This window comes from Beta vulgaris, chromosome 5 (genome assembly GCF_026745355.1).
Source record: "Beta vulgaris subsp. vulgaris cultivar EL10 chromosome 5, EL10.2, whole genome shotgun sequence".
Lineage (NCBI taxonomy): Eukaryota > Viridiplantae > Streptophyta > Magnoliopsida > Caryophyllales > Amaranthaceae > Beta > Beta vulgaris.
Genome location: NC_079206.1, coordinates 837,436 through 864,263, shown reverse-complemented (window position 1 = coordinate 864,263; position 26,828 = coordinate 837,436). Strand labels below are relative to the sequence as shown.

General features: G+C 33.9%; 3 protein-coding genes across 3 annotated transcripts; 2 read left to right on the top strand and 1 right to left on the bottom strand.

The window, feature by feature from the left end:
- Positions 1 to 433: 433 nt before the first annotated feature.
- LOC104892117 (probable WRKY transcription factor 74) lies at positions 434 to 1,267 on the top strand. The gene is made up of 2 exons (XM_010677949.2): positions 434 to 984; positions 1,138 to 1,267. The coding sequence occupies exons 1-2, from the start codon at positions 434 to 436 to the stop codon at positions 1,265 to 1,267; spliced, it is 681 nt and encodes a 226-aa protein (XP_010676251.2).
- Positions 1,268 to 9,878: 8,611 nt separating this feature from the next.
- Positions 9,879 to 18,715, top strand: LOC104892045 (adenine phosphoribosyltransferase 3). Its single transcript, XM_010677862.4, has 6 exons — positions 9,879 to 10,246; positions 10,505 to 10,615; positions 12,782 to 12,874; positions 13,557 to 13,706; positions 14,720 to 14,778; positions 18,290 to 18,715. Exons 1-6 carry the CDS (start codon positions 10,165 to 10,167, stop codon positions 18,341 to 18,343), a joined length of 549 nt encoding a protein of 182 aa, XP_010676164.1. The 5' UTR covers positions 9,879 to 10,164; the 3' UTR covers positions 18,344 to 18,715.
- Positions 18,716 to 24,283: 5,568 nt separating this feature from the next.
- Positions 24,284 to 25,908, bottom strand: LOC104892044 (hypothetical protein). The gene has a single exon (XM_010677861.4). The coding sequence runs from the start codon at positions 25,444 to 25,446 to the stop codon at positions 24,583 to 24,585; it is 864 nt and encodes a 287-aa protein (XP_010676163.2). The 5' UTR covers positions 25,447 to 25,908; the 3' UTR covers positions 24,284 to 24,582.
- Positions 25,909 to 26,828: the final 920 nt, after the last annotated feature.

Genomic DNA, 26,828 nt, shown 5'->3' with positions numbered 1-26,828 from the left:
AAATCATGCTATCTAATTCTCTTTAGTTTACTTTTTATTTAGCTGATACTTTAACAGCCAAGTATGGCCAACAACCCTTGGAATTTTGTCTTAATAACTAGTACTATACAAGTCTGAGTCTACGATATACATATACACATCTGCTGACTAATAACATCATTTGACCACCTGAGTAGAGATAACGTTTAGACGTGGTAAGTTGTTAATCTCATCTATCTTTATAAAATACTCCACAAAAACCTTAATGACTTTAGAACACCAATAATTAACAATGCATTATAGTTCAAAACTTCTATTCTGTCAAATATAAACTATTGCAGTAATGATTCTCCATTAAGTTGGATTGTCAAACTGCTTTTGTGTTGAAAAATATGAAATCTGTGTCAAAAACAACATAACAAGCAGCAGCATTCTTGATCAACCCACAAAAACAATGCAAAGTGCTTCAAATTTATGTGATTTGAGCACAGAAAAGTACATCAGTAGTAATGAATTGCAAATTAAGGAGGTGGGTGAAACAGGTCTAAGATATGCACACCAATATATCAGCTCAATTTCTGATCCAGGCAATGAAAACTCGAGTTTAATTGCCAATGAAGCAATCAAAGAGTTGAAGAAATTTCTTGGTTTCCTGAAAGATTCAACACCAATAAAAGCAATGCATTCTAAGAGGGTTAAACAAGGTCCTCTGCCTAAAATCCTAGGCATAAACCCGGAAGAAATGCTTGATCTTCCTGTTAATAATTCGTATCAGTTAATAGCTTCCACTCGTCTTGTTCCTACCAAAGAATTTAACTTCATAAGCGCGCAAACTCAAGTTATGAATCGATCATATTCTAATCCTGTGTTGTGCATGGAGGGATCAACCACAAGTAGCAAGCAGATAACCATGCAGAGTTCAATGTCAGGGATTTTGAGTTTTAGTGAAGATGCTAGTACAAAATGTGCTTCTTCTAGCAGGACATGCCATTGCTCCAAGAAAAGGTAATGCATCTTTAATCTTTTGTTGTCAACTGAGTATATTTTTGTGTTGGATATTACTGCATAGCGCACCATTTAGATGGTAGACTCGTGTCTATCATCTAATTTGCGCTGCACATCATAATTTTGTCTAAGGATAAATGATGAATCCCCCAGGAAGAGAAGAGAAAAGCGAAGAACAAGAGTTCCAGCTATTAGTGACAAAATAGCTGATATACCACCTGATGATTATTGCTGGAGGAAATATGGACAGAAACCAATCAAAGGCTCTCCTCATCCAAGGTAAAAAAAAAGTCCTTATATGCAACGCGCTACATTATTAGTTGATGGCGTGATGTGACTTCCTAATTAGCATGAATGAGGTTATTGATAATGCATATATTAGAATAATAATGATAATCAATAAGGTTTTAATGGGGTATATAATATGGGCATACTGACAAACAAAATTATGATTATTGATTATGCATATATGGTCGTATGGGATTATTTATTATGTTGCATCATTATTTGAGAGTGAAATGCATTATTAAAAAAGACGCATCAAAAATCTTGGTACGAGTCACAAATCATATATTCCTATTATAGAATCAAATTTATATTGCACAATTGGTATCTTATCTCTTTCGAAATTAATACTCACATACTCTTATCGTCCATCCTATCTCCAATTACCTTATACATATTTGGTTTTTCACTTTTGGAACCACCTAAAATTGAGAATGGGTAAAGTAATTGAAGGTGGAAGGATTACTACATTTTATAATGAAAGCTGTCAACTTTTTTTAAATAGTAAAAATATTTAATGACTATGTGAGTATTAATGAATGTAAACAATCCATACCAACATATTCAAGGACGTTTCTAAACAAGGATAGGTGCCACGTAGCACTATTTCTAAGTGCATTTTACTCTATGTAATAGACATATATTAAAAAAAAATAGGAATTACATAGTATAGGATTACGATCTCGAGAATTCAAGTTTATATACTAAAATTTTAACCACTAGACCAAGTGTAATTTAACGACTTTAAATATTAATAAATGCAAATTATAATTATCTGGGAAATATCCGAGCCTAAAAACTAGTTTAAAATAGTAAATAGTTGCGACAGTTTGATTATTATTTTCGGATGAGGTATACCATATTGGTTGATTTTTGATCATGTACGCACTGTATAGGAGTTACTACAAATGCAGCACTTGCAAAGGATGCCCTGCGAGGAAACAAGTTGAGAGATGTTTGCAAGATTCAAACATGTTGATTGTAACATACGAAGGGGAGCATGTACACTCCACATTCACATTTCCATATTCAACCATTACATTTTAAAACAACTCTTTATGCAATAAATTAATTCATTCTTTTCAGGTGAAATGAATTCTGATGAGATGTATGTGATTTTATTTTTTTTCAATTATTCACCTAGAAATGTACTTTTAGTCGATTGTCGATTGAAGTTTTTATACTCTCTTTGTTTCTACTTATAACTTATAAAACAATTTAGAAGAAAAAAAAGTGTTTTACTATATAAAGTTACTTGAGTTATAAATCAAGTCAGCATAATTAAATGCTCTAATAAAATGCATACACGTCCTTAATCCTTGCTTGGTTTGGTTTGGTTTGGTTTGATTTTTATGTAGATATGACATCAACTTATATTATAAGCACAAACTACATGTAAATCTTTAGTGAGATCTCTCAAAAAGGTAATATCTTTAATTTATAAATTTAATTAATATTCTCATCACTTTAAATTTTAGGTCTAATAGGTTCAAAGTAATTTTTTTCACTAATTGGATAATCAATCGATCCATAGAGGACTGATCTCCTGTTTTCATTATTTTTTTATTACACAGCGATTAAGCGCAATAGTATAGAAAAGATTCAATCTCAAGTTTTAAATACCACTTTCACTATTTCTACAAGACTTTACCAACTAAAATAGATAACAGTCACTTTAAATTATTTTATGAATTACCTAGTGAGATACTAGGATGTGATCAATATTGAAGTTGTATTTTCCTGTGACAAGTTATGGGCCGGCAGTTGTTAAAACCATATGTGGGCCATTTTTGAGGAAAATGACATTTGAGCCCACCTTGTAAATCTTTTTATGGGCCATATGACAAGATTCATTAAGCAGTACATACCCCATGAAAGTGCTAACACTGACAAAACTTTGATTAAACTACTCTTTGAATCTTTTGAAATTCAGTTTGATTTGAAATACAAATCAATGTGAATAACTACGTCATTGAACACACTTCAATTTGCACCAGAAAAACTTAGGAATCAACAAGATTTGCATAAATAATCAACCTAGTTATTATGATAATGATATTCAATTAAATCAAATCAAATCTTTCCACTAATCTACTAGATATATATGCGGTCCATGAAACCAAATGTTGTTAGCCGTGTAGTGGACGAATGTAGCCAATGACAATCAGTCTCATGTTATCTACCAAGTCCCAAGAGTTTGTCTTATAAGAGATCGCCTACTTTAAAATTAAAATTAGGCAATGGTAACTAGTAAGTCCAATATTAAAAAGAAAATTAGTCCAATAGTGACAAGGTTAATTTCTTTCGATGACTACTTTAATACATTTAATGACTAGGTCTACTTTTATATTAAAATTAGACTGCCTCTTAATGATTTTTATACTAGAGGTGATTGGTTTGATGCAATAAGTATTTGATTAGTATTAGGAATAAAATTATCTAAAAATATTATCATGTCTAACAAGTATTTTTAATAATTCTTTAGTAACGGTCAAGAATAATTTTCATTCATAACATTTTTAAAATTGAATATGCTAATAAAATGTTATAGAAGTATGATAAATATTGTTTATCATATGAATATAGTGAGTAATAATAATGTTGATAATTTGATTTTCATATACATCTTTCATTTGTGATTCTATTTAACTGTTATGATAAGAAATTTATAAGGTGTATGTATTAATTAATAATGATTATGAATCAATCATTTTATGATCATATGTAATATTTACAATTAGATCAGTGTCTAGATAGATTCACGCATAAATCAACGCTTGATGCTTCATAATATTATATGTAATTGTAGTATATAAGAACTTTCTGATAAATTGGTAAGTAGCTGATATTAATAATCATATAAAAATATGATCTTTACATAATTTGTAATATCAACTATTCACCATATATATATAAGAACTTTAAGATAAAATGATAAGTAGTAAATATGATTGATTTTTTTTCTTTTTTGATGATGGTTTGCAACTTGATGAATATAATGGAGATAAGCTAGCTAGTAATCATTGTTAGTATCAAAGGCGAAATTCCCGGAATTAAAAATGCATCAAGATGTTGACAAAATTCTTTTCGGTAATAGTTGGCACTTGATGGCTATTGACTTCTACCTCCTCTATCAACAAATTTATATGGACCTAATCAACATTAAATTTAGTGAGGTCGGATTTAATAAAAGCACATGCGATTTATGAAATAAAGGTCACTATATTAAAACATAATGGATGTAAGGAGTAACCATAAGTTGTAACGGATAATAATATGAGAAAAAAGGTTACTACGTTATAAGTAATTATATTATGGTAAATCTATACATATTATTGAAAATGTGTGAGTAACCATTGTATGTCACCTCACTAAACTCATTTTTATTGTAATCTCATGAAACTACACAATGAATTGTGCTTGTGACAAAATATCAACCTCAAACTGCGCTGATGACAAGAAGTTTATTTCCTTCAAATACTTATATTTTGGTTACTTCATTGAGCACCAAAAAAATATCATGGAGCTGTGGCTTTTCTTGAAAATCGACAGAGTTTTTTGTTCAGAACTATCGATGGTTCGAATCCCTCTCTCTCTCCTTTTGCTTGTTTAATAGAACTGTTTCCTTATTTTATAATTTTAATAAACCAAGCAAAACTTATAAAATAAAGAGAATGGCTTGGTATAAATAATAATAACATATGTTGTATAATAAATTGATAATGTTATACAAAGTAAAAGTGGTTGATGTTTATCTTAAAAAATGAACATTTATAAGATTTCAGTAGCTTTAAACTTTGAAGTTTAAACCTACTTGACTCAGAGTATGTTCTTACTTTCAACAAAATCTTTTGCGTGGTGACCTTATCATTGTATGGCTGCAAAGTCTATACTCTATAGATAGCTAGGACTAAGAAGATAACGGATTGTGCACATGCACAGAGTGCACACAATACTTCTTTTCTAAAAAATTCTCATTTGGCTACTCCACTTGATCATTGCTACTAGAAGATGATAGCATTAGAAGTATTAAGTATAAGGATAAAAGTTATTCAGACAAAATTTAAAATCTAATCATCCAATTCAATTCAAATTTATAATTTGAACGGTTTGTTCACCAAGTACTCTCGAGTTTTTAAAAAATTCACCTGGTACCCTCCAAGTTTTCAAAATTCACAGGGTGCCCCTAAGTTTCAAACTAATACACCGGGTACCCTTAAATACCCTTAATGACTAACGCCGTTAACCGCCATTAGTCATTAACCCTAATTTTCTGCTTTAACCCTAATTAATTCCCTAATCTTAACCCTAATCCTAACCCCTACCCCTAACCCTAACACTAAACCCTAACATTAACACTAACCCTAACCCACCACCCCCCACCCTCCCACCACCCCTGCCCCCTCCCCCACCCTCGCACCGCCCTCCTCCCCCACCCTTGTGCCCTCGCGCCGCCCTCCTCCCCCTCTCAGTTCATTTCAGCAGTCCCCCACCCCTCCCCCCATCGCGCGCCCCCAACCTTCCCCCCCCCCCGTGCCAACCACAACACCACTCCCTTCCATTTTCGCACTCCACCGCCTGCGCCCTCCGCGCCACCCGCAACCCCTTCTTCTTCCCTCTGTTTTTTTTCGCTGTGGGGGGACTTTTTGTTTCGCGGAAATTGGAGGAGGGTGGTGCAACGAGGGTGGGGGAGGGGTGCGATTTCAGGGGCTGCGAAAACGAGGGTGGTGGCGCGGGGGTGGGGGTGTGCTGTGGGGGTGCGGGTGTGGGGGAGGGGGTGAGATTTCAGGGGCTGCAAAAATTGCGTGGAGTGGGGGGCTGCGGTGGGGGTGGGGGTTGCTAGGGTCGGGGAGGGGGGCTGCTGGGGTGAGGGAGGGGGGCTGGGGCGGTGGGGTGGGGGTGGGACAGGGGGTAGGGGTGGTGGGAGGGTGGGGGAAGGGTGGTTAGGTTTAGGTTTAGGGTTTAAGGTTAGAGTTAGGGTTAGGATTAGGGTTAGGGTTAGCGTTAGGTTTAGAGGTTAATTAGAGTTGAAAACAAAAAATTAGGGTTAATGACTAACGGCGGTTAAGGCCGTTAGTCATTAAGGGCATTTAAGGGTACCTCGTGTATTAGTTTGAAACTTAGGGGTACCCTGTGAATTTTGAAAACTTGGAGGGTACCAGGTGAATTTTTTGAAAACTCGGGGGTACTTGGTGAAAAAACCGTAATTTGAATCGGATTGAAACTGTATTCGGATTGAGAGTTTTGGAAAAAATGCATTTTCGGGTCGGGTCGGATTGATGGTAATTGGATCCAAAAATCCAATATGCATTGTATTATTTATATGAGTTGGGTTTATGTGCTTAAATGTTTTTTTTATATAATAAAAAGCTAGTCCATAACTTAGTAGGCGTAGCTTTTCAAACCTTCCCCTAAAACCCTAACAACACTTGATTCCTCATTTCTAAATCTACTAGGCTGTCATTGTGATTAATTTATTTCGTCGAAAAACTGCTAGAGTTTTAAAAAATTGAATTTTCAAATCGGATCCAATCTAGTGTATGAAAATTCGGATCGAATTGGATTGGATCGGATTCAAACTCTAATTGGTTTGGATTTGGATTGGAAAACTGAAATCAATTTTGTTCGGATCGGATTGAATTAGGCCCTAATCAAAACTGTACACCAAACTTTCTCCCTTAGTTAAGTATAAGCATAACATTTTTTTTTTTACAAAAAGCTTTCATGTCATAATGCAAGGGTTGTTGAAACACATAAACCAATTTTCTCTAATGCTGCCTCCTTCGTGAATTTCATCCCCCAAATTTGTCTTCCTACATATGTAATCGAATTGTGATCGCTCTTTCCAGATCCAAAAAAATATGGTGTCCACAAAAATGCATGACATATACGCCCACAAATGACAAGTCCATATCGGAGAAACATCCGATTATATACAAGTCCAACAATGTTCCATCTTAAAAACAATTAATAATATAATAAGAAGGATAGCTCACCAGACTTATACATTAGTCCTCGTGTTCCTTTTTTTTTCAATGTAGGAATCAAATGTAGGTTCCGCACTTCATATAATTCAGGTATGAGTTTTAGACAAGGTAAACATACAAACAAATTAAGATATATCAAATTTCTATAACCCAAGCCTTCCTTCTTACATGTGTTTTAATTATTTTAAATAATTTCCCCCTTTATCTTATAACCTCTTCTTTTATGTTAAGTGCACTACACAATCCACATAATGTAAGTAATGAAAAAGGGAAGAATGACTATATACATAAAACTTAATGAAACATAATTTCATAATAGTTGAAATTAGATGTTTCTAAGAGAGTTGTGACATAAAATAATTTTTTAAAATACTTCTATTTTTTAAGTTGTTCCATTTCTTCTTTACACTTTATCAATGCACAATTTAGACCTTTGATATTTCTAATTGTAGATGAGTAGAAGTCATAAAAAACTTGGTATCTAGAAAGTATATATTGAGATAAATCTAACAAAATCTCACTTAACTATATTTTTCCTTTTAAAATAATAACCAACGATAGTCAACTACAATAAATGAATAGTATCAAAATATCAATACGAAACAACTAAAATAAATGAAGCAAGTATAAGAAAAGGAAAAGAAAAAACAAAAAGAAAACAATAAAATGGTTCGAAAGGACATTTTAGATTGACATCCTCGATAGAACGTTAGCCTAGTTTTTTTGCTTTCCTTATTCAAAGAAAAGGATAAGATAAGCAAAGCTAAATTAATAAGATTGACAAAATTCTAGCACTTGGTCCCAAATGAGGATCATATAAGCTGAACACCATACATATTGCCTCTAGTGGCAAGCTGGTTTAAGAAAGGAAAATATGCATGTAGTGCTCCATATGTCAATAAATATATGATGCCCCATATTACAAAAAGAGAAGCCATATTGGTATGTCATATTCTCAGAACTAATACAGAAGAAATCACTTTCTACACTAGTATCTAACCATTTACATGCTATAGATTTGCCAACTTGCATGTTACAATCACATATCTTTCTGAATAAGTGTCATTTGCATTTCTTCCAATGGAAAAAGAAAGAGCTAGTAGTGACCACATGGTAGAAAACAACTTGGATATGGACTTGAGGCTCTAATTAGCATAGAATCTTTCTTTCATTTGATTTTGTACCTCTAATATCAAGTTTTTAGGTAAGCTACTTCATACTACAATTTGTATTGAAAGGGATTGCAAACATTTTCATATGTGAGAATTGATGTTTGGGGACTAGTAGATCGATGGAAGATCGAGGATTTAGGACTAATAGATTTATTGAAGTACGTCATTACTTGTCTTTTTAGTGATGCGAATAGAAATAGAATGAATAGTAAAATTATTTATTGACATTCACACCATTTCTTTTTTCTTTTGACGATATTTGGTCATTTGACTGCTATCTCAGTTCTCTATCTTTGACAAATTAAAATAGGTTATTTCCAATAATTTCGTTGCCAAACTTGAAGAAAAACCAAAAATAATTAAATAAATAAGAATATCATTAACCTTATAGAAAAATACTTAATTTCATTATATATAAGTAGTTTAATATGAAAAGAATTATTATTTCATTTATTTTAGAATACTATTAATGTAAGATTTTGATATTGTTACACATTAGAGAGTCTCATAGGCCCATACGATATTAAGGATCCCTTAAAAAACTGAAAAAAAGGCCTAGTGCATCTCCTATCTTACAATTGTTACAGTACTTGCACTTTTAAGAGTCAAATTTTATAAATTTGACCGCCAATTTTGGCTATAAAAGACAAATAGCCTTATGTAATCTTATTAAATTCATCTTAAAAAGTAATTTATATATATATATTTTTAAGTATCAAATTTTCAATAATTTATTTACTAATATAATAATTAGACATATTAATGATCAATGTAACGTACCACAAGATAACAAGTTCAAATTACTACATAACTACATACACACGTCCGTAGGATGAGAATCAAACACACGATAAACATTAAATACTAGATTATGAACACAAACACCAATACCAATGAACATGTACCAACAAAGATGTACATACGTTTATTTGACTTGTTATCTATATATATTTTTGAAAGGTAAGAAAAAGAAGGTTAGGAGACCCTCCGTGCGAGGGGAGCTCCAATCTTATCATTTACAAGGATGGAATGAAGAGCTAAATGAGTACAATTTTCAATACAAAAACTAGAATTTATGAGGTGTCCAACATTGGCAATCCAATCTGTTGCTTTGTTTGCTTCCCGAAAGACATGACGAATAGTCCAAGAAGAAAATGAGCGGAGAGAAGTCTGAATATCCTGAATGATGTGGGTGATCTGCCAAGGGGGGACCAGATGTCTTTGATAGAGTTGATAACCATGATGTTATCTCCTTCGATGTGAAAATGTCATCTATATACATTTAGCTTATTACCATGCACATTTGTACACCATATTTTACGTACAAGCGTGTGCGCCATCTACGCCTTGGATTACAAGGGTTATGAAACGCCCTAACTAAAGACTAAACTACTAAAGTCATAGAAGACTTGTCTATGTAAAAGAGAGATCCTTCCAAATTTAGAAGATGTTATGGTCACTCTCACAACCTTCTTCTTTGTTGTGCAGTAGCCAGTGAGCTGTGAGCCCCCCACACCCCCTCCTAAAAACTCACTCAAGTACTCAACTAAACCATCTTCATTTCTCTCACTCTCTCTCTCCTCTATAAGTACATTAAAACCCACCATTTTTTTTTCTCTCTCCTTCTCTTTCTTCTTAGTTGTTTCAGAAGAAGAATCAAAAGATAATCAACTAAAACAAGAGTGTTTAAGTGAATAAAAACACCATCTTTCACTTCTTTTACCTACCCAAAAACAATGTCGCTCTGTAATGGTGATGATCCTCGTGTTCATGACATCAAAACTAAAATCCGTGTTATTCCCAATTTCCCTAAACCTGGTATTGTTTTTTTAATTCTTCTTTGAACTGGGTATTTTTGATTTCTGGTTATTATTTGAAAAAAATGCTGCATTTTTTTTGTTACATTTTCCCCTTAATTCTTGCGCACTTGCATGTTGAATTTCGTTCAAGAAAGTGTGTATATTTGTGGGAAAGAATTATTTTCTTGTAAGAAATTGGTTCTTTTAGGTAAATTATATTAGTGGGTTTATGTGAATTTTGCTTGATTAAAATTGGGTAATTTTATTTTTTGTAAAGGTATCATGTTTCAAGACATTACTACCCTGCTGCTTGACGCCAAATCTTTCAAGGATACAATTGATTTATTCGTTGAGCGCTACAAAAGCAAGAACATTTCTGTTGTTGCAGGTAAATTTGACTTCTTACGTAGAATTACCAACAAATTTAGTTTGATTTTGTTAACAGTGAAATGTATATTGTGTTAAGTTTGATATATCAGAAGCAAATATAGCTAAAATTAAAGTCATCTTCTTTGTGTGCTTCTCTGCTTGTAAGTTGTATGTAACAAGTGGGAAAAAAGACAACTTTCTTTGTCATGGAGTAATATGGATAAATGGTGGGTGGGTAGGGACTCCTTTTTGTTAAAAAGCATAAAAGGGATATTGTGGAAACTAGTTTAATCTTTTTATACAATTTTACTAGCAAAAGTTTTAATTTTTGGGTAACATTTCATGGTTGAAGAAAATGGTATGGTATGGTGTGGTGTGGTGTGGTGTGGTGTGGTGTGGTGTGGTGGGGTTAAGTTGAGGAGAAAAAGTTGAGAAATCAATAATAAAATGGTTGAGTATGCTCAAGTTTCTGGTTGGCTTTGAAGAGTGCTTTTAGGAGTGATTTTTTGTTTGACCATGGGGCTTGTCCTGTGTTAGTGGGGGTGTGCTATCGATTACTATCTGTGAATATAATGAGCGGCTTGCATTGTTTTCTTATGGTTTGTGGTTGGATCCAATATTGGGTGGACCCTTGTGATTTTGTTCTTGATTCTTTTGGTCCTTTTCTAAAGTGGTGTGAGCGAGTCCAAATTTTACTGTTTGAGTGGGTTCTTTATGTGCCTAGTTTATTCTTTCACCGCCTCGTAGTAATCGAGCTATGACAGATTAATCTTCGCTTCGTTGATGTAGTTGGCTGCCTTTAGTTAGTAATCTCTTGACAATTGATGTGTTATACTTGTTGATGTTGAGTTGAAATGATGAAATATGCTTGTAATCTGATCGAGACCTATATTAGAGGTATTGTCTGAATATGGTATATGTGATTATTCCTTTGGCTATTCACCATAAGAAAATACATAATGGCATTAAGAGCCTAGAAATCTCATTTGTCTTTACTGTTGAAGGGGGGATGGTGAGATTTCTTAACATGTGTTGTCTATGATTTGTCATGTTTAGATTTCCGTCCTTTTCCTGCAATGTGGGGTTGAAGAAAGTTGTTCAAATCCTTCACTTGGTTGTGCCCCCTGTTCATTTGCATGCTTGTAAATCTTTTGGTTGGATTTAGAGGTGGTATGGGCCAATGATTTTGTTATTGCTGTCGCATGTGCATAAACAGAAGTTTTTGTCACTTTCTTTACTTATCTGTTTATTGCGCTCTTTCTGTGATCAGGAGAAACCTTGTTGCTATCTGCAATCTTCTTGGTTAGATTTTGTACTTAGGATTTGGGATTCCACTGCAGAAGCAGCTTTCATCTTGTCAATTGATCATAAAAATAATGGCGTTCTTTGCTATTATCTCATGATCTTTTCGTATCGACTTATTGCTATTTGGATGTCCCATTAGATGAGCCAATGTAAGATGGCGAAAACAGAAAACTTAATAGCTGTGTGACCAGTGAATAGCGTAGCCTGTTCGGTATAAAGTATGACTTTGCAATGTGATAATTAATAGAGCTACTTTTTAACCTTTTTAGCGATGTGATAATTGACTTGGGATACTGTTTAATGTTTTTAGCAATGTCATAATTAGTGCAGAATACTGAATAGCCTTTTTAATCTCTTTCTAAGTGTGTGCAAGGTAAGTAAAGTAAAGAAAACAAAAGAGATGAATGAATTCTGGATTGGACCTAAAGTCTTTGGGTTATTGTCACATAATTTTCTCATTTGCGTAATATTCAAAGCTTAAACTATATAATTAAGCCATTCATTTTAGAGATAAAGCGAGAAATATGCTCATATCTACTACTCAGATTGTCACTATAGCTGATATTTTGTCACAATCCTTCCCTTGTGCCAACAAATCCAGCATTAGGAGCTCAGTACAGCTAATTTGGGTGCTTCTATATTGATATATTTTAAAGGAAATTTGTGGATATTACATGCAATCTTTTTTCTGGATTGCTGAAATGTGTAGATTCTAAAGTTGAAAATTTGACTCCATGTTGCTCTTTCGCATCATGTGATCCCATGTAATTTGTAGATTGCGTTTGCTCGTAACAATTATTCCAGTTATCTACAGTTCTTTTCCATTAAGAGTTGAAAATGTTGTGTTATGTATGCTTATGTGGAGGTTTTTTTTTTCTAGGCATTGAAGCAAGAGGTTTCATCTTTGGTCCTCCTATTGCATTGGCCATTGGTGCGAAGTTTGTGCCATTGAGAAAGCCAAGGAAGTTGCCCGGTACCTTCTTCCAGAAGTTCTTTTTGCTAGCTTTATATTTCTGTTTGCCATCTGCATTTATGCAACTTGCTGTCTTAAAGTATGGCTTTTGCTGATGAGCCTTAGCATTAAGGATTCCTCACATGAGATCTAGAGGAGTGATAAAGCAAATGCAAATTTCTTACTGCTTTAACTGGGATGATGATGCTGACTCATAACCAGTCTTTTCTCATGGCTTTTTCTTATATTCATGACATCCCCTCTCTGTGTTGATGCCCTGAGCTACTTTGAATCGGAAATCTGCCTGATTTAAGGTTATGATGGTATGTCAAACTCAATATATCCTTGGATCTAATAATTTGACGAGAGTAGCACCACTGCGTTTGTTTCTCTAGTCCATTACTGAAGGCTTTAACTTATGTGAAAGTGAAACTCAATTACAGTATAGATTTATAGCTTGTTAGTGGCTTTTTCAAAGATCTTGTATACCAACGATAAAACGTGAGGATAATTGTTATTCTTGTGTGTAATCTGTGTATAATAATATGCTTATCAAGTTCTGGCAAAGACTCGAGAATATAAAATTGTAGTCGTACTGGGTTACCAGAAGTTGCCAACAGTTTGCCTTACGTATAAGCCGCACTTATGCCAATGCACCATGTTTGTTGTGTAGTATGAAATGATAATTGGTTTATTTTGACAGGTGAAGTTATTTCGGAGGAGTATGTGTTGGAGTATGGCAGGGATTGTCTGGAGATGCATGTTGGAGCAGTTGAAGCTGGTGAACGTGCCTTAGTAGTGGATGATTTGGTTGCTACTGGTGGCACTCTATGTGCAGCTATGAATTTGCTGGGTAGGAAAAAATTTACTTGCCTCAATGGTTCCTTGTTATTATGGTGTGCCAAATTATGTGATATTAGAGCACATAATAAAGTAAGAGAGAAAATGATTTTTTTTTATAGTTTTGACCAATTTGAAACTTACACAAATCGCGATCCTTTTCAACTCATAGTGGGATGGATACCCAATAATTGAATGGTCAATTGTGTATCTGAAATTGTGGGCTGTAGCTATAGTAAAAGCTTGCCTCTTTTATTGGCCGTCAAACTTGCCAGTGCCTAAAGGCTGTGCGTCAGGTTTTCTATAGCTTGTAAGTTGGATCCATATCATAAGGTTTGGTTGAAGATGTCTTTGGACCTACCATGCATCTAGGAGTCATTTGGAATGGAGTGTATGATTTATGAGCTCAGTTAAAAAAGACGCCTATAATTACCATGCTTCTTCTTTCCCTGGTCCACTTGGAAGCTGTAGGAGCACCTCATTTTTCTTGTTTGCTTCTGATTTTTATCACAAGTGATCAGATTAGAAGCAACTATATTGATGGTTCAAATTTCTAGGAGGAAAGCTGAAACATTGTTTGCCACACTAAAGTTTCTGTGTGACCAGCTGCACGGAATTTTACAAAGTGACTTTTCTTTTTTGAGGGGTGGCTTGGTGAGCTCTGACCCACAAATTGGATGACGTTGCACCTGAAACCAGCTATTGCACCCGAGACCCACAAATTATCCCAGCAATCCATCAAATAATCAATTTTAGCTTTGGAGGTATATATTTCAGGAACTGTATGTATTTATGCAAATATCTTTGCTGGCCAATCAGGGTTATAGATTGGTTGGACAAGGATGGAACCAGTACATATTTGTTACTGATTTAGAGACACCGACATTGTTTTGAGAACATTGTGAACAGGAATTGTTGCATTATGTCAATACATGGTTTTATGTTGCTAACAGAATTTTTGGCTATATGGTTATGTATTATTCAAATAGTGACTAGATACTGACACCCTTTTTCCCCGTTCTACAGAACGTGCTGGAGCAGAAGTGGTTGAATGTGCATGTCTTATTGAACTACCTGATCTGAAGGTGAGATCTTATTTAGTATGTTTGTAGAAATTTGATGGTAAAAATGCAAATAGTTAATTAGGTCTAAATGATAATATCTTCCTTTATAACCCAGTTTTGTGGTGAAAGATCTGCCTGTGGAACTTTATGAATGTCCATGAAACTTTAGAAACTAATTATCATATGGAAAACTGGCTATCAGAGTTTAGTTAATCTTTCTTTATAAATCAGAGAGTTCAGGCTGGAGAGAGGTGTCCTGTCTGCTTGTGTATGCGATGACCAACTTTACCTAATTTGCTAAACCCCTGTGAACTACAATCTGAAATAGGCAAATTGGTACATGCAAGTGGCATACTTTTGGGCTAATTTAACATAACTAGGTAGCAAATTGTGCTCCCTTACCCACTGCTGTACCACAAATCAGGTAACACTTGATGACACATGCTTAGTATGTATTATGTGTAGTATGTGTATGTAGTCAAATTATTGATGCGTCTAAAGAAACGAGTTTACTAGTCCTGGCAAAATTTCAATGTTACAGATAGACCCTAACTTGATGCCCACTCATCAAAAGTCCATGGACTTGACCAAAATTCGGTCAAAAATATGATTCTTTTTGTGGAAACTAAGAAGAGTTTGGAGGTTGTCAAGTCCCACAACTATAATGTGGCTCATATTTTAAAGGAATCTTGTCCATAACATTTGATAACAGAATTATCCCTGTTCATAAGGATGACTTTTGCAAAAGAAAGAGATTCTTTTATGCATCATAAGTTCAAAACAGTAGCACAAGGTTCAATTTAACAACATCAAAGCAAGGAACTCGTTAATATATGGAATCCATTTAAAAGATCCAGCATGAGCAAATGCAAGAAATTAGTGTTGGGCCGTTGGCTATATGCTGACACAAAATTACCAATGCTTATCTGCTATTATAAATGCACATCCACATTCAATTTGGGATGGAAATGCTACTCTATACGATTCTTAGAAAGCAACAATCCCAAAGGGCACATGTCCCTTTCCAATACAACCTCTTCTTTTTTCCCTTTTCTTGTTCTAGAAAAGAAATCATTAATCTATTTCGACTTCTTTTCGCAATGTCTTGAGTGATTAAACAAAGGGGAAAAACTCCAGAATCTAAAATCTCTACTTTTAGGTTTCCTTAGTCATCTACCAGATTTTAATGCACGCAATGTGTGCTTTAAGCTCTAAAAACATGTGCAATTATATTAACATAATATTTTATAAATGTAAAAAAGGGCATTAAAGGTATTTTAGGTAAATACCAAACTCCTCAAGAGTTGGCCTATATAATAGAGATTATCTCACACATCTATTTGTTATCTCCTTTCTTTTTGATTATTTGATGTTCATTAAAGCCCTGTTCTTTTGGGCACAGTTTCAGTTCAGCTCACCTGGTTTCCCTCTCAGAGTCACCTCACTCCAGTTCAGCTCACCTGGTTTCCCTCTCAGAGTTCACCTGTTCTTTTGGCCTAAATGGTCACTTGATAGGATGTACGAAGTGTCACTTCCTTGGAATTTCCAATGCAATGAAGTTTAATTTCCTGAAATATATAATAAGTTGTTTGGTTGAGTATGAAAAGTATTAATTTCTATGGCAAGTTCCACTTACCTAAGAGGCTAGGTAGTCAGTTCCTTTATTTTGTGGGAAATTAAACTTCCAATTTTCCACTTTCCTGAAAACTCCATCCCATGTTTTCTGATGTCAACCAAACAAGCACTAAGATACACTTTTCAACGCTCCCATCATTATTACAAACTTTTCCTGGATTCACGTTGATTTCCAAATGCTCTTTTGTATAAATTGTAAAAACTCTTTCTCAATTCATAATCTTTTACCAACTTCATAATTAGATGAATAAGATTGGGGTTTTACATGGGCCAACATATTAGTTTACTAATAGCAAGTAACCAATATGAAACAAATTTAAAATTAAGTACCTAAATTGTGAATATGAAAATAATTCTACCCGAAATGATTATGTTTATAAGAAATAAAATGAAAGTTGCCACATCAACATCCAATCAAATGAAACTTAATTTTTACGGGTCTGTTCCATGTCATTGTAGGTTTCAGTTGTTGGTTTCAAGTACATGCGATTAATTGTGTAGAGAAATTAAAGCTATACATACTTATAATCATCATAATAACATTGATACTCAAAACTGGAAACAATAATGAATATGGGTCCTAAAGTGTCCTAACTAAAACTATGAAATTACTAGGCACTGACGTTGGAAATCGCCAAAGCTCGCACCACCATAAAACTCCGAAGCTTTTCTAAGTAAAGGCGATGTAGCTGGCGATCAGTATTTGTTACGGTGGCAATTAAGTGAACAGCATAAAAATGCTGTGCTTTTTCTCTTTGTTCTTTTTCCTGTTAATATGCCGTTGGATCTATTAGACTTTGATGCTCCGTTCGGATCGATAGTGACCTTAGACTATATCTTGCCAAAGCTTGGTGTTGCATGTCTAATCATTGCAGCTCAAACTAACAAATTATAGTATGGATAGTCTTTAGGAGGAGATGAAACCAATATATGTGTCTGATCTTCATCTGCATAATGGGGACTGCTTTTGAGTTTTTGAAGGAGTTGCTAATAAAATTTCTGTGCACTTGGGAATGAAATGAAATAAGATGAAATAAACAGAAAGGGACGGGAGGGAAGGGTAGGGGAACAAGTTTCTCTTGTTTAGATAAACGGTTGGGGAAAGGAAGGGGACTAGGGGAGGGCCCCCTTCCTCTCTAACAAACTCCACTGCTCCAAGATTGGCGAGTTTTGGAGAGAAATTGGAGCTCTCCACCTTCCTTTCTTTCCCACCTTTCTTCTTCTTTCCCTCCCTTCGTTCCTTTCCCTTCTAATTTGCTACCGAAACAAAGTGTAAACGTTTGAGCTTATTGATATGTTTACCCCTTGTCCCAGAACTGTAAGATTAAGGGTATTAAATTCTACCTGTAGATCTAAAGTAAGGAGGATTTGTTACCAGTTTGCTCTTTACTTTTCCTATAAGGAATCAATTCCTTTTGACTTGGGCACTGAAAAAAAAACGTACTTCCTCTGGTCCACGAAAGCCAAAACTTTTGCTTTTGTGTCCTTGTAGTATAATTCAATCAATCGTGACATAATTTGCTTTCATGGGGCCTATTGAATCATCTAGGTTTGAGGAGATATTGACAGACTGACAGTTATACAATGTACCGAGATGTTTATGCTTCTGTAAATAATTTTTTTGACTCCTGTGCGTCAAGTAAGACCGCATTGCGTTTTTTGAACCTTTTTTGTTTTCTGTTTTAGGAACAAACTATATCCATCTCATGTTCTTTTTGATTTATGACATGGGCTAGCTTCTACTACTGATAACAGTTACTGAAGTTTCGATGTAATTTCTTTTTCTTGGATTGCCTTAGAAGGTTGTAGTTTCTGCAAGGATATCAAATTTGATAGTATTTGCTTTTGCCTTTCATGCACTAGTCTTATGTCTTAACAAATTGCTGGACTAATGCAGGGCCGTGAACGCTTGAAGGGGAAGCCATTGTACATACTGGTGGAAGCTCATTAGTACAGCAATTGGTTTCTCATCCCGCAACAAAAAACTGTACATTTTCAAGTACATGAATGATTTGGCAGCTGCAACTGATTCGGTTTACTTTGCTGTCGTATTTTTCTCACCCGACCATCTCCTGATACCTCATGAATCTGGATATGGCGGCGAACATTTCCTGACTGTAATGCAATCGCGCAAACATCAGATCGACACAAATTCTTCGCGTATCTAGGGACATTGTTCACCCTGATTAAGCAGGGACTAACTTTGTCCTCCCTAGGTGATTTTGTTGCATTATGGTTGGGTTGTAGGTGATTTATCTGGCTAGGAATCAAAACCAAACTGAGATTTGACAAGTTTTTATTTACCTGTTATACTTTTATCCCATTTTTAGGCTTCTAATTGGTTTTTTACCGCTACTTTTTACTTCCTCCGTTTTTTTTACATGTTACACTTTCTATTTTAGGAAGTTTCTAATTAGATGTTACACTTTTATTTTGGGTAATAACTTCTCTTTATCTCTCTTATCACATGTTCACGTGGGATCCTTATATCGATTGCTGCTTCTCGAGTTTTGGCTTCCTCCATTACTTATTTTATTCCCACCATTCGTTGTGGGCATATCTTTATCTCTTTCTTCTCCAAAAATTACTTAGGAGTCCGTGATTTGAAAAGTGTAACATGTAAAAAAAGACGGAGGGAGTATTACATTGCTTTAAAAGAAAAAATTCAGGAGTTGGTATTATCGTTCTTGACTGCTACTAGGTGACAGTGGAGCACACCGCCCCATTATCTTCCTTCATAACCAATTTAAGTTTTTCATGATTCTTTAAAAGTATGGGAATTCATATAATGTGAAAAATAAAATAGCAAGAAATTAGGTGAATGATAAAGACCATAAACCATCCCCATGTGGGCTTTTTATTCCCTCGTAAGCCAAAGGAAGTTTCTCAGATTTCAACAAACACTACAGGGCACAAGTATAAGTATTTTCATATTTGGTAATTTAGCAACTCTCTAATACTACGTTCGGTTCCGAAAGATCTTCTTTTTTTGACATTTTCACTATTAACAAATTACGCTTTGACCGTTGTTTGTGATTGATGTGTAAGAAAAGAAATATAGTCATGTGAGAGCTTGTTGTTGAATTACTTTTTATATTTTTTTATAAATACATAATCAGAGATATGGTTGTACAGAGTTTTAAATTGACATGCTTGAAAAGTGAAAGTGGGAGGATCCTTTTGGTATTACTATGTCACTTCAATTTAGAATTCTTTTCGTTCTTTTGTTTTTCCTTTTGTTGGGTTTTGTACCCTCTTTTACACCCAAAAAAAAAAAAATTCAATTTAGAATTTAGTAGGAGAGAATTACACCAAAATTTTTGCACAAGTGATGTAAATGTTTTATGTTAGTGAATTCAATAACTTAATGATATGAGATTAGAATAACGAGAATATTTTTCGGAGTGTGAGTATACATTAAATATATAAAAGCAAGAAAATCTTAAGAGAAAATACAAAAATTATTAAAAAAGACGATCTAATTTTAATATAAACTAGACTTAGTCACTAAATGTATTAAACTAGTCACTTAAAAAAATTAAATTAATTACTATTGGGCTTGCCATTACCTAATTTTAATTTAAAAATGGGTGGTCTCTTACAAGACAAACTCGAGAAAATATGAGATCCGAAAATGAACCGAAAACCTTTTGTATGAGTCCAAAAGCATCACTTTATAAGTTCAATTGATGTTACTCATGTACAATCATCAAACCATTGCTGAACTAGCTTTACAAGCAATTAGATGCCAATCTAACTAATTTTTTTGGCAACGATAACTTTAGACTTTTGGTACCCATCACTAATTGTTTCTTCTTTCTCCTTTTAATCAATTTCACCCCTTATTTTTATTATAATTTTTTCCACCATGAGATAGAAATTGAGCCCAAAAAAGAAAAGCAACAATCATTTAACCTTTGGTGTATGTCATATTGTGACCTACAACCAACTACAACATAACAAAATATATGTGTGACAATCAAAGTTTGTTGTCACATACATGTGCATGTAAATTCTTCAATTTTAAGATGGATATCTTACTAGGTCTATTGGTTGCATACTTGCATTTGCATGTTAGAAATTATACTTTTCTTCTGTTTTAATTCATGAGAAAGATAACAAAAAAATACTTCATACTTCTGATAAAAGAAAATTACTTCATACTTCATTTCCAAAAAGTGTAAGCTTTTCCGTTTCCTTGATTAGTAATTATAACCCTTTTAGCAATTTCTGATGTAGATGGAATGAATCTACTCTCACCGTCTCAAAACACCTGCAACAATTTGAATTTGCACTACTCAAATATTCATATGCTTTACTTTGACCGTATAAGTATTTTTTGAGAGAACACTTTGGTTGTTTTATTGTACTACCATATAAATATAAAAGATGCTATATTTATCACAATATATACTTCTAAGATATCAACTTTTTCATTTTTTTTACTAATAGAGAAATTAAGATATTAATGGTTAGAAAGTCATACATTGACCACTATGATAATAAAATTGTTACAATTATTTCCAATTAAAGAGACTGCTATATCACAAATTTTTTTTTTTTTTTGGCAGAGACAAATACACAATTATTACTACTTCCTCCGTCTTATTTTAGATGCAATAAATAAATATTTTTTATGAGATATAAAATATTCATTTGTTGTACTTAATTAAACGAAATGGAGGAAGTATATATTGAGGCGTATATTTGAAACCGATGAAACTATAAGTTTTTACATTACCCAAAGCTGAGATATAATTTGGCAACTTTCTGACCAACTCATTTTTGTATTTAAGGATAAATACATGCATCATTGCATCAACTGTGGGAGACTATACATAAGACAAGGTCAGGGCATCTCAGGGTAAGGTAATAGGTATGAATTACTGTATGATTTATGAAACGCCTGTATTATTGACTATTGAGTGGGGTAAGCAAGAAGTTCACTACAACAAAGTTTTGCTACCAACTGTTTTTAAAGCATATATACTATACTTAATTCTGCAGACTGTTATTACACTAGTACCAACCACCATGTTTTTTGTCATCTTTGAAATGTAGTTAATTTGTATGCGTCGTCGATAGTAGTGACTAATTTCCTTTTTCCGGGTGCTCCACTTAAGGGTAAAGAGTTGGCCAAGAATCTCTTTTCATTCCTATAAGCTGAAGATCGAACACCCGACCAATTGATTAAGAGACAAAGTGAGCAACCACTACGCCAACACCACTTGGTTCAACTCACGAGTTTAAACATCAAAATTTTTAGGAGACAAGTAATCATTCTAAGAATCAACTTGGATTAAAAAACTAAACAACATGCATTGGTACGATTAATTTAAATATATGGTCATACAACTAGAAGTATCAGATGATACCAAGAATATTAATATAGTCCCCATAGTATATGTCAGGGGTAAACCTTAATGATTCATGCACGATCAGATTAGACAGAAGAATCGTCAAAAGATCTGAAACTCTTTATAATGATTCATGGATGTAGTATTAAAAGCAGATACATGCAGATTTTGCATAAGGACTACTTATATTCCAAATTGATACTCCATATATATTTTTGCATGTCTTTTGCTGCTTATATACCGCTGAGTCTGAGCCCATTTCATTTATAACATTGCTGCCACAGTTTTGTTTGTGGGTGAGTGGGTCACCCTTTAGCTTCATTACTTATTAATTACTAGATTCGATTGGGTCAAGACCATGAATTCCCCATCCTATAGAGAACGCCAACAAAAATAATAGCTAGGGTGGTAATTAGGTCGGATATGGTTAGACGTGCGTGGTAGAAATTCGGACTGAATTGGACTCAAGATTCACAATTCGAATTTTATTTCAGATTAGATTAGATATGAACTATATTAACATTAGCATCCAACTATGAGGTTGGAGTCGTGATTGAATCTTATATATGAACTATGATCTCAAATATTACTCGGAATAGTTTCCTAGTCATGTTAGTATTGCTTTTAGTTTTTAAGTTGTTTAGTAGTGAACTAAGTTATTGATATTGATCAACCTTTTGGTTTTGATTATTGTGATTTCAAATATTATTCGGAATAGTTTTCTATTTATGTTAGTATTCCGTTTAGTTTTTAAGTTGTTTAGTAATGAACTAAATCATTGATCTCCTGACTGGTGTTGGTTTAATTATAAAACATGTTGCACATAAACCCCTTCTCTAAGATATAGGGAGGATTAATTTGAGTGATCAAAAAGTACCTAGTCGAGCTTAATAGGCAATGCAAGGCCATTTTGTTACTAGGAAAAAGGATAAGGAAAATCTCTACTATTCTTGCTCCAAAGTGTTGCCAATGAGGTTTTATCCGGCCTACACTATCCAAAATTTACCAAAAAATCAAGTTTGTTGTCTAGCTATTACTTAATTAGTTGGTGTAGAATGATGAGCAGATTTATAAAAAGAGTATTTACCAAAATGATTATGCAAAAAAAAGTAGAAAAAGATATCCCTACATACTGAATACAAAATTCTAAAGTTGACAAATAACATGATGAACAATAGATCTCTGAAAATCTATACCAGACATCATCAATGATATTACTATCATCACCACAATCAACGGAATGAAATCATCCAGTTAACATCGTTGACTATACCATCCCATAGAAATAACTAATAAGTATGGAAGACATATTTATACACTCAACAATAATTATGTGGAAAAAATCCCAGCTGAGAGGCATGATGTCCTTTTAAGGTATCCATGCAAATTTCCGTAGAAGATTAGTTCACTCGTCGGAGACTGTGATGGGAAACTTCTCGTGATAGAACCAAAAAAAAAAAAAACATGTGTTTAATTTCGTCCTCTGATCAGCACCTGTTCACTATTTTGGTATATTGTCAATATTAGTACTGCTCCTTGATTACTTGGTACTTGAATATGTAAGTAGTAGTCAATGGTCTTTTTGCCGTTATTGTCTTAATTCCATTAGTTGAGAACGTTTCATTAATTAAAATTACTATAGATTGTCAGAAACACATAGTTTTCTTTACTTTTTCTTGTTTGTTGTTGCTTGGTATTTTAATATTTCTTCCGTAACAAAATAAATATTACACTTTCTAAACACTTTTTTTTTAGGCATCATCTCTCTATCTATCTCCTATCATATAGGTCCCCTTTTTTCTCTCTCTATCTCTCTCCGTCTTCAAAAAAATTGCCTAAAAACGTGTATTTTAATAATGTAACATCTATTTCGTTACTGAGAAAATAAATAGCTTTACATGATCACATCTACAATGTATATTTTTCTTCAAAGCCATTATCATGGTATTAAAGAATGGATGAAATTAATAACAATTACTACTCAGATTTGATATATTAAAGCAAATCGAAATGTTACATTTGTAGTAATTTAATTGCACACATTGCACAATTAATTTATATCATAAATGCATATCAATTCTAAACAAAGTGAGTATACTTTTAACCTTTGGTCATAACGTGTGATAATATATCAGAACTTGAGATCAAATTCTGTTTTCACCATACTAGCTATTTGTGCACCAAGGAAAACATAAACATAATCCACAAAATTTTCCAAAAAGTGGATATCAAAATTAATGCAAAGATCTTTACACATTGGCCATTCCTACAATGAGAATGACTTAACTGCTAAGCCTTTGCATGCTTTAAGCTTCCTAAACAAATGGTGTTTTACTTTTGTTCATAAAGGAAGTCCATTAAAATTCGCTCTTTAAGATTTTAACCAAGGTCTCGGATTCGAGCCTTGGGTATGGAAAAAATCTTAACTAGAAGGAATGCTGCTCTTTGAGGTACTCACGCAAACTCGCACAGAAAATTATTCCACTTATCGAAAATAGTGGGGAAATTCCTCGTAATAGGACAAAAAAATGGAGTTACAATCCACATAAACAGCTCAATACTATGCAAATGCTATTTACACAACTTTAATTTGTTCCCAAAAAATGAATATCAATCTGAATACCAAAGAAGATTAATAGCATTAACAAATTTCTAAATCATCAATTACACAACCCCTTTAATTGCTAAAGTTAAAAAAAAAAAATCCCATAATATGCACATAATCAAAGAAGAAAATTATCAACACAATACTCAGAAAAAAAAGTAGTAGCAGTAAAAAAATGAGTAAAAAAAATTGTGTTGATAAATTTTTTTTCATGTCTTTTTTTTATTTTTACAGTTTATAGACGACAAGAAAACAAGGCAAAACCGCACGAGAATCAAACACAAACAACTCGCCATTCTCCGTACTCACTGAGTCAAACTCACCCAACTCGGTGGATCCATTCCCTAGCCCAACTCGTTTCGAAACCCGGCCCGCTATCACTCTACAAACCACCATAGCCCGAAGCCCAAGCCCACCACCCGCACTCTCATGGGCCGCACCACTACCCGAATAAGTACAAACCGACGTGGCACCTTTACTACCGTTGATCTTCTCACAAAAACCATCACAACCGTCCATCATCACACTTGTGGGTCCCAAGCAATGAAAACGCATCATTTCATTACCATCCGCAACACACCGACCCGAACCCGAACCCATATGAACCCGACTCTTGATATATTCTCTATACTCCTCGAACCGGCCCAAAGTCCGGCCCAAATTCTGAATCTTAAAAACAACCTCAACCCGACCCGAAAACCCTTTCGGGCCCCACCTTGTATGAAATATTATCTCTACAACGTTTCTTGAAGGATGACCAATTTGTAACTCTGTTACCGAAGGAAATACCGGGTCAATGATAATCGGAGTTTTACTCAATGGTGCTGAAACGCTGCGTTTAACTCGATTTGATGATGAAGTATGTTCATGGTGGGAAAATGGGTCGGGCTTTCTGGGCTTTTTTCTGGGTTTTGTAATGGGCTTGGAGTTGGGCTTGGACTTGGGATTATTATCTACAACAACAACATCTTTGAGATTTTGAAAGCTGTTTCTGCAACTAGTGCTTGTAAGAAGTTGTTTTGGTTGAGGTTGGTGTACATCTTCAACTGCTTTTGATTTGCATTGTAATGATTTCATCCAACCAGCCGCCATTAATGGAGATAATGTAAAGCTTTCAGTTTTTTTTTTGTTTTTTGGAATGGTTAAAGTATGGTGAATTTGGTGGGTGTTAAGGTTGTTTGAATCATTTTTTTTTTCTTGGTGTGGGTGATGAATAATGATGATTGAGATTTTGGGTTTTGAAATTTGTTGTTTGAGGATGTAAAATTCAAAATTTGGGGAGGGTAAGTGGAGTTTTAAGTATGAGTTTTTGGGTGGTAGGAGGAAGGAAAGTGAAGGGAGAGGAAGAGACAAAGGGGAAATAAGAGTATAGGAGGTGTGGGAATTTGTAATTATTTGGTTTGAGTAGGGAAGTTACAAATATGCCCCTAGGGAGAAAAGAAACATACTTCATTCGAGTTATAATAACAGAGTTATGCTATATGCAGTCTTTAGGGTTGCATATAAGACATAAATACACTATTTAAAATAGAAATAAGTTGTGAATTTATGAATTTTTTTTGCATCAACTGATGTAATAAATATTTAATTAATGCAACTTATTTTCATTTTTAGCTTCTTATATACAACCCTTAGGGCTGCATATAGCTTTTTCCTAAATAAAAACTAGAAAACTTATATTTGGGGTCGGGCGGTTAGTATGATTTTCTGAGCTTGATATGTATTTTTTTCATTCCTAATAAATTATATTAAGCAAAACTCAATATTTAAACTGTACAAATATAATAATGTAGACGCTTAAAGCATGATTAATAGTTGGTTGAGATGGTAATTGTGTCATGTACAATAGTAAAATGTCATCGGTTCAAATCTTGTTTCAAGCTAATTTTACTTTTGTTAATTTACATGACTTATGTACACATTATACAATTCTACTAGAGTAACAGAGGTGTCATGTGACGTGTATACGTTATCACCCACGCCTTTTAATATATTTGTATAGACAATGATTTGTTTTTTTCATTTTATAAAAATAAGTTTAATGCCTGATAAATTTGGATAAGTTTTAATTAGATTTTAATATGTTTCTAATCAAATCTTATAAGTTTCAATAAGATGTAATAAGTTTCAATAAGTTGAAATCAGGTTTAATAAAACCTAATAAATTAGAGATAATCAAGTTTAATAAGGTCTGATAACTTTATATAACTTCAAGAACTTCTAGGTGAAGAAAACACATTTGTCAAATAAAAAGATAGTATATTGAAATAAACAATACAATTGTCTTAATTAGGGCTGGCAATTCGTGTTAGTGGGTTGTGTTCGTGTTTGATTTCGTGTCGATTTCGGGTTGGCCCCCCAAATGTATTAAAAATGATATAAATAGTGGAATAGTTGCATAATATGATAAATACAATTAATCGGGTTGACTTCGTGTCATTCATGTTTGTGTCGAGTTCGTGTTTGATCTCTCA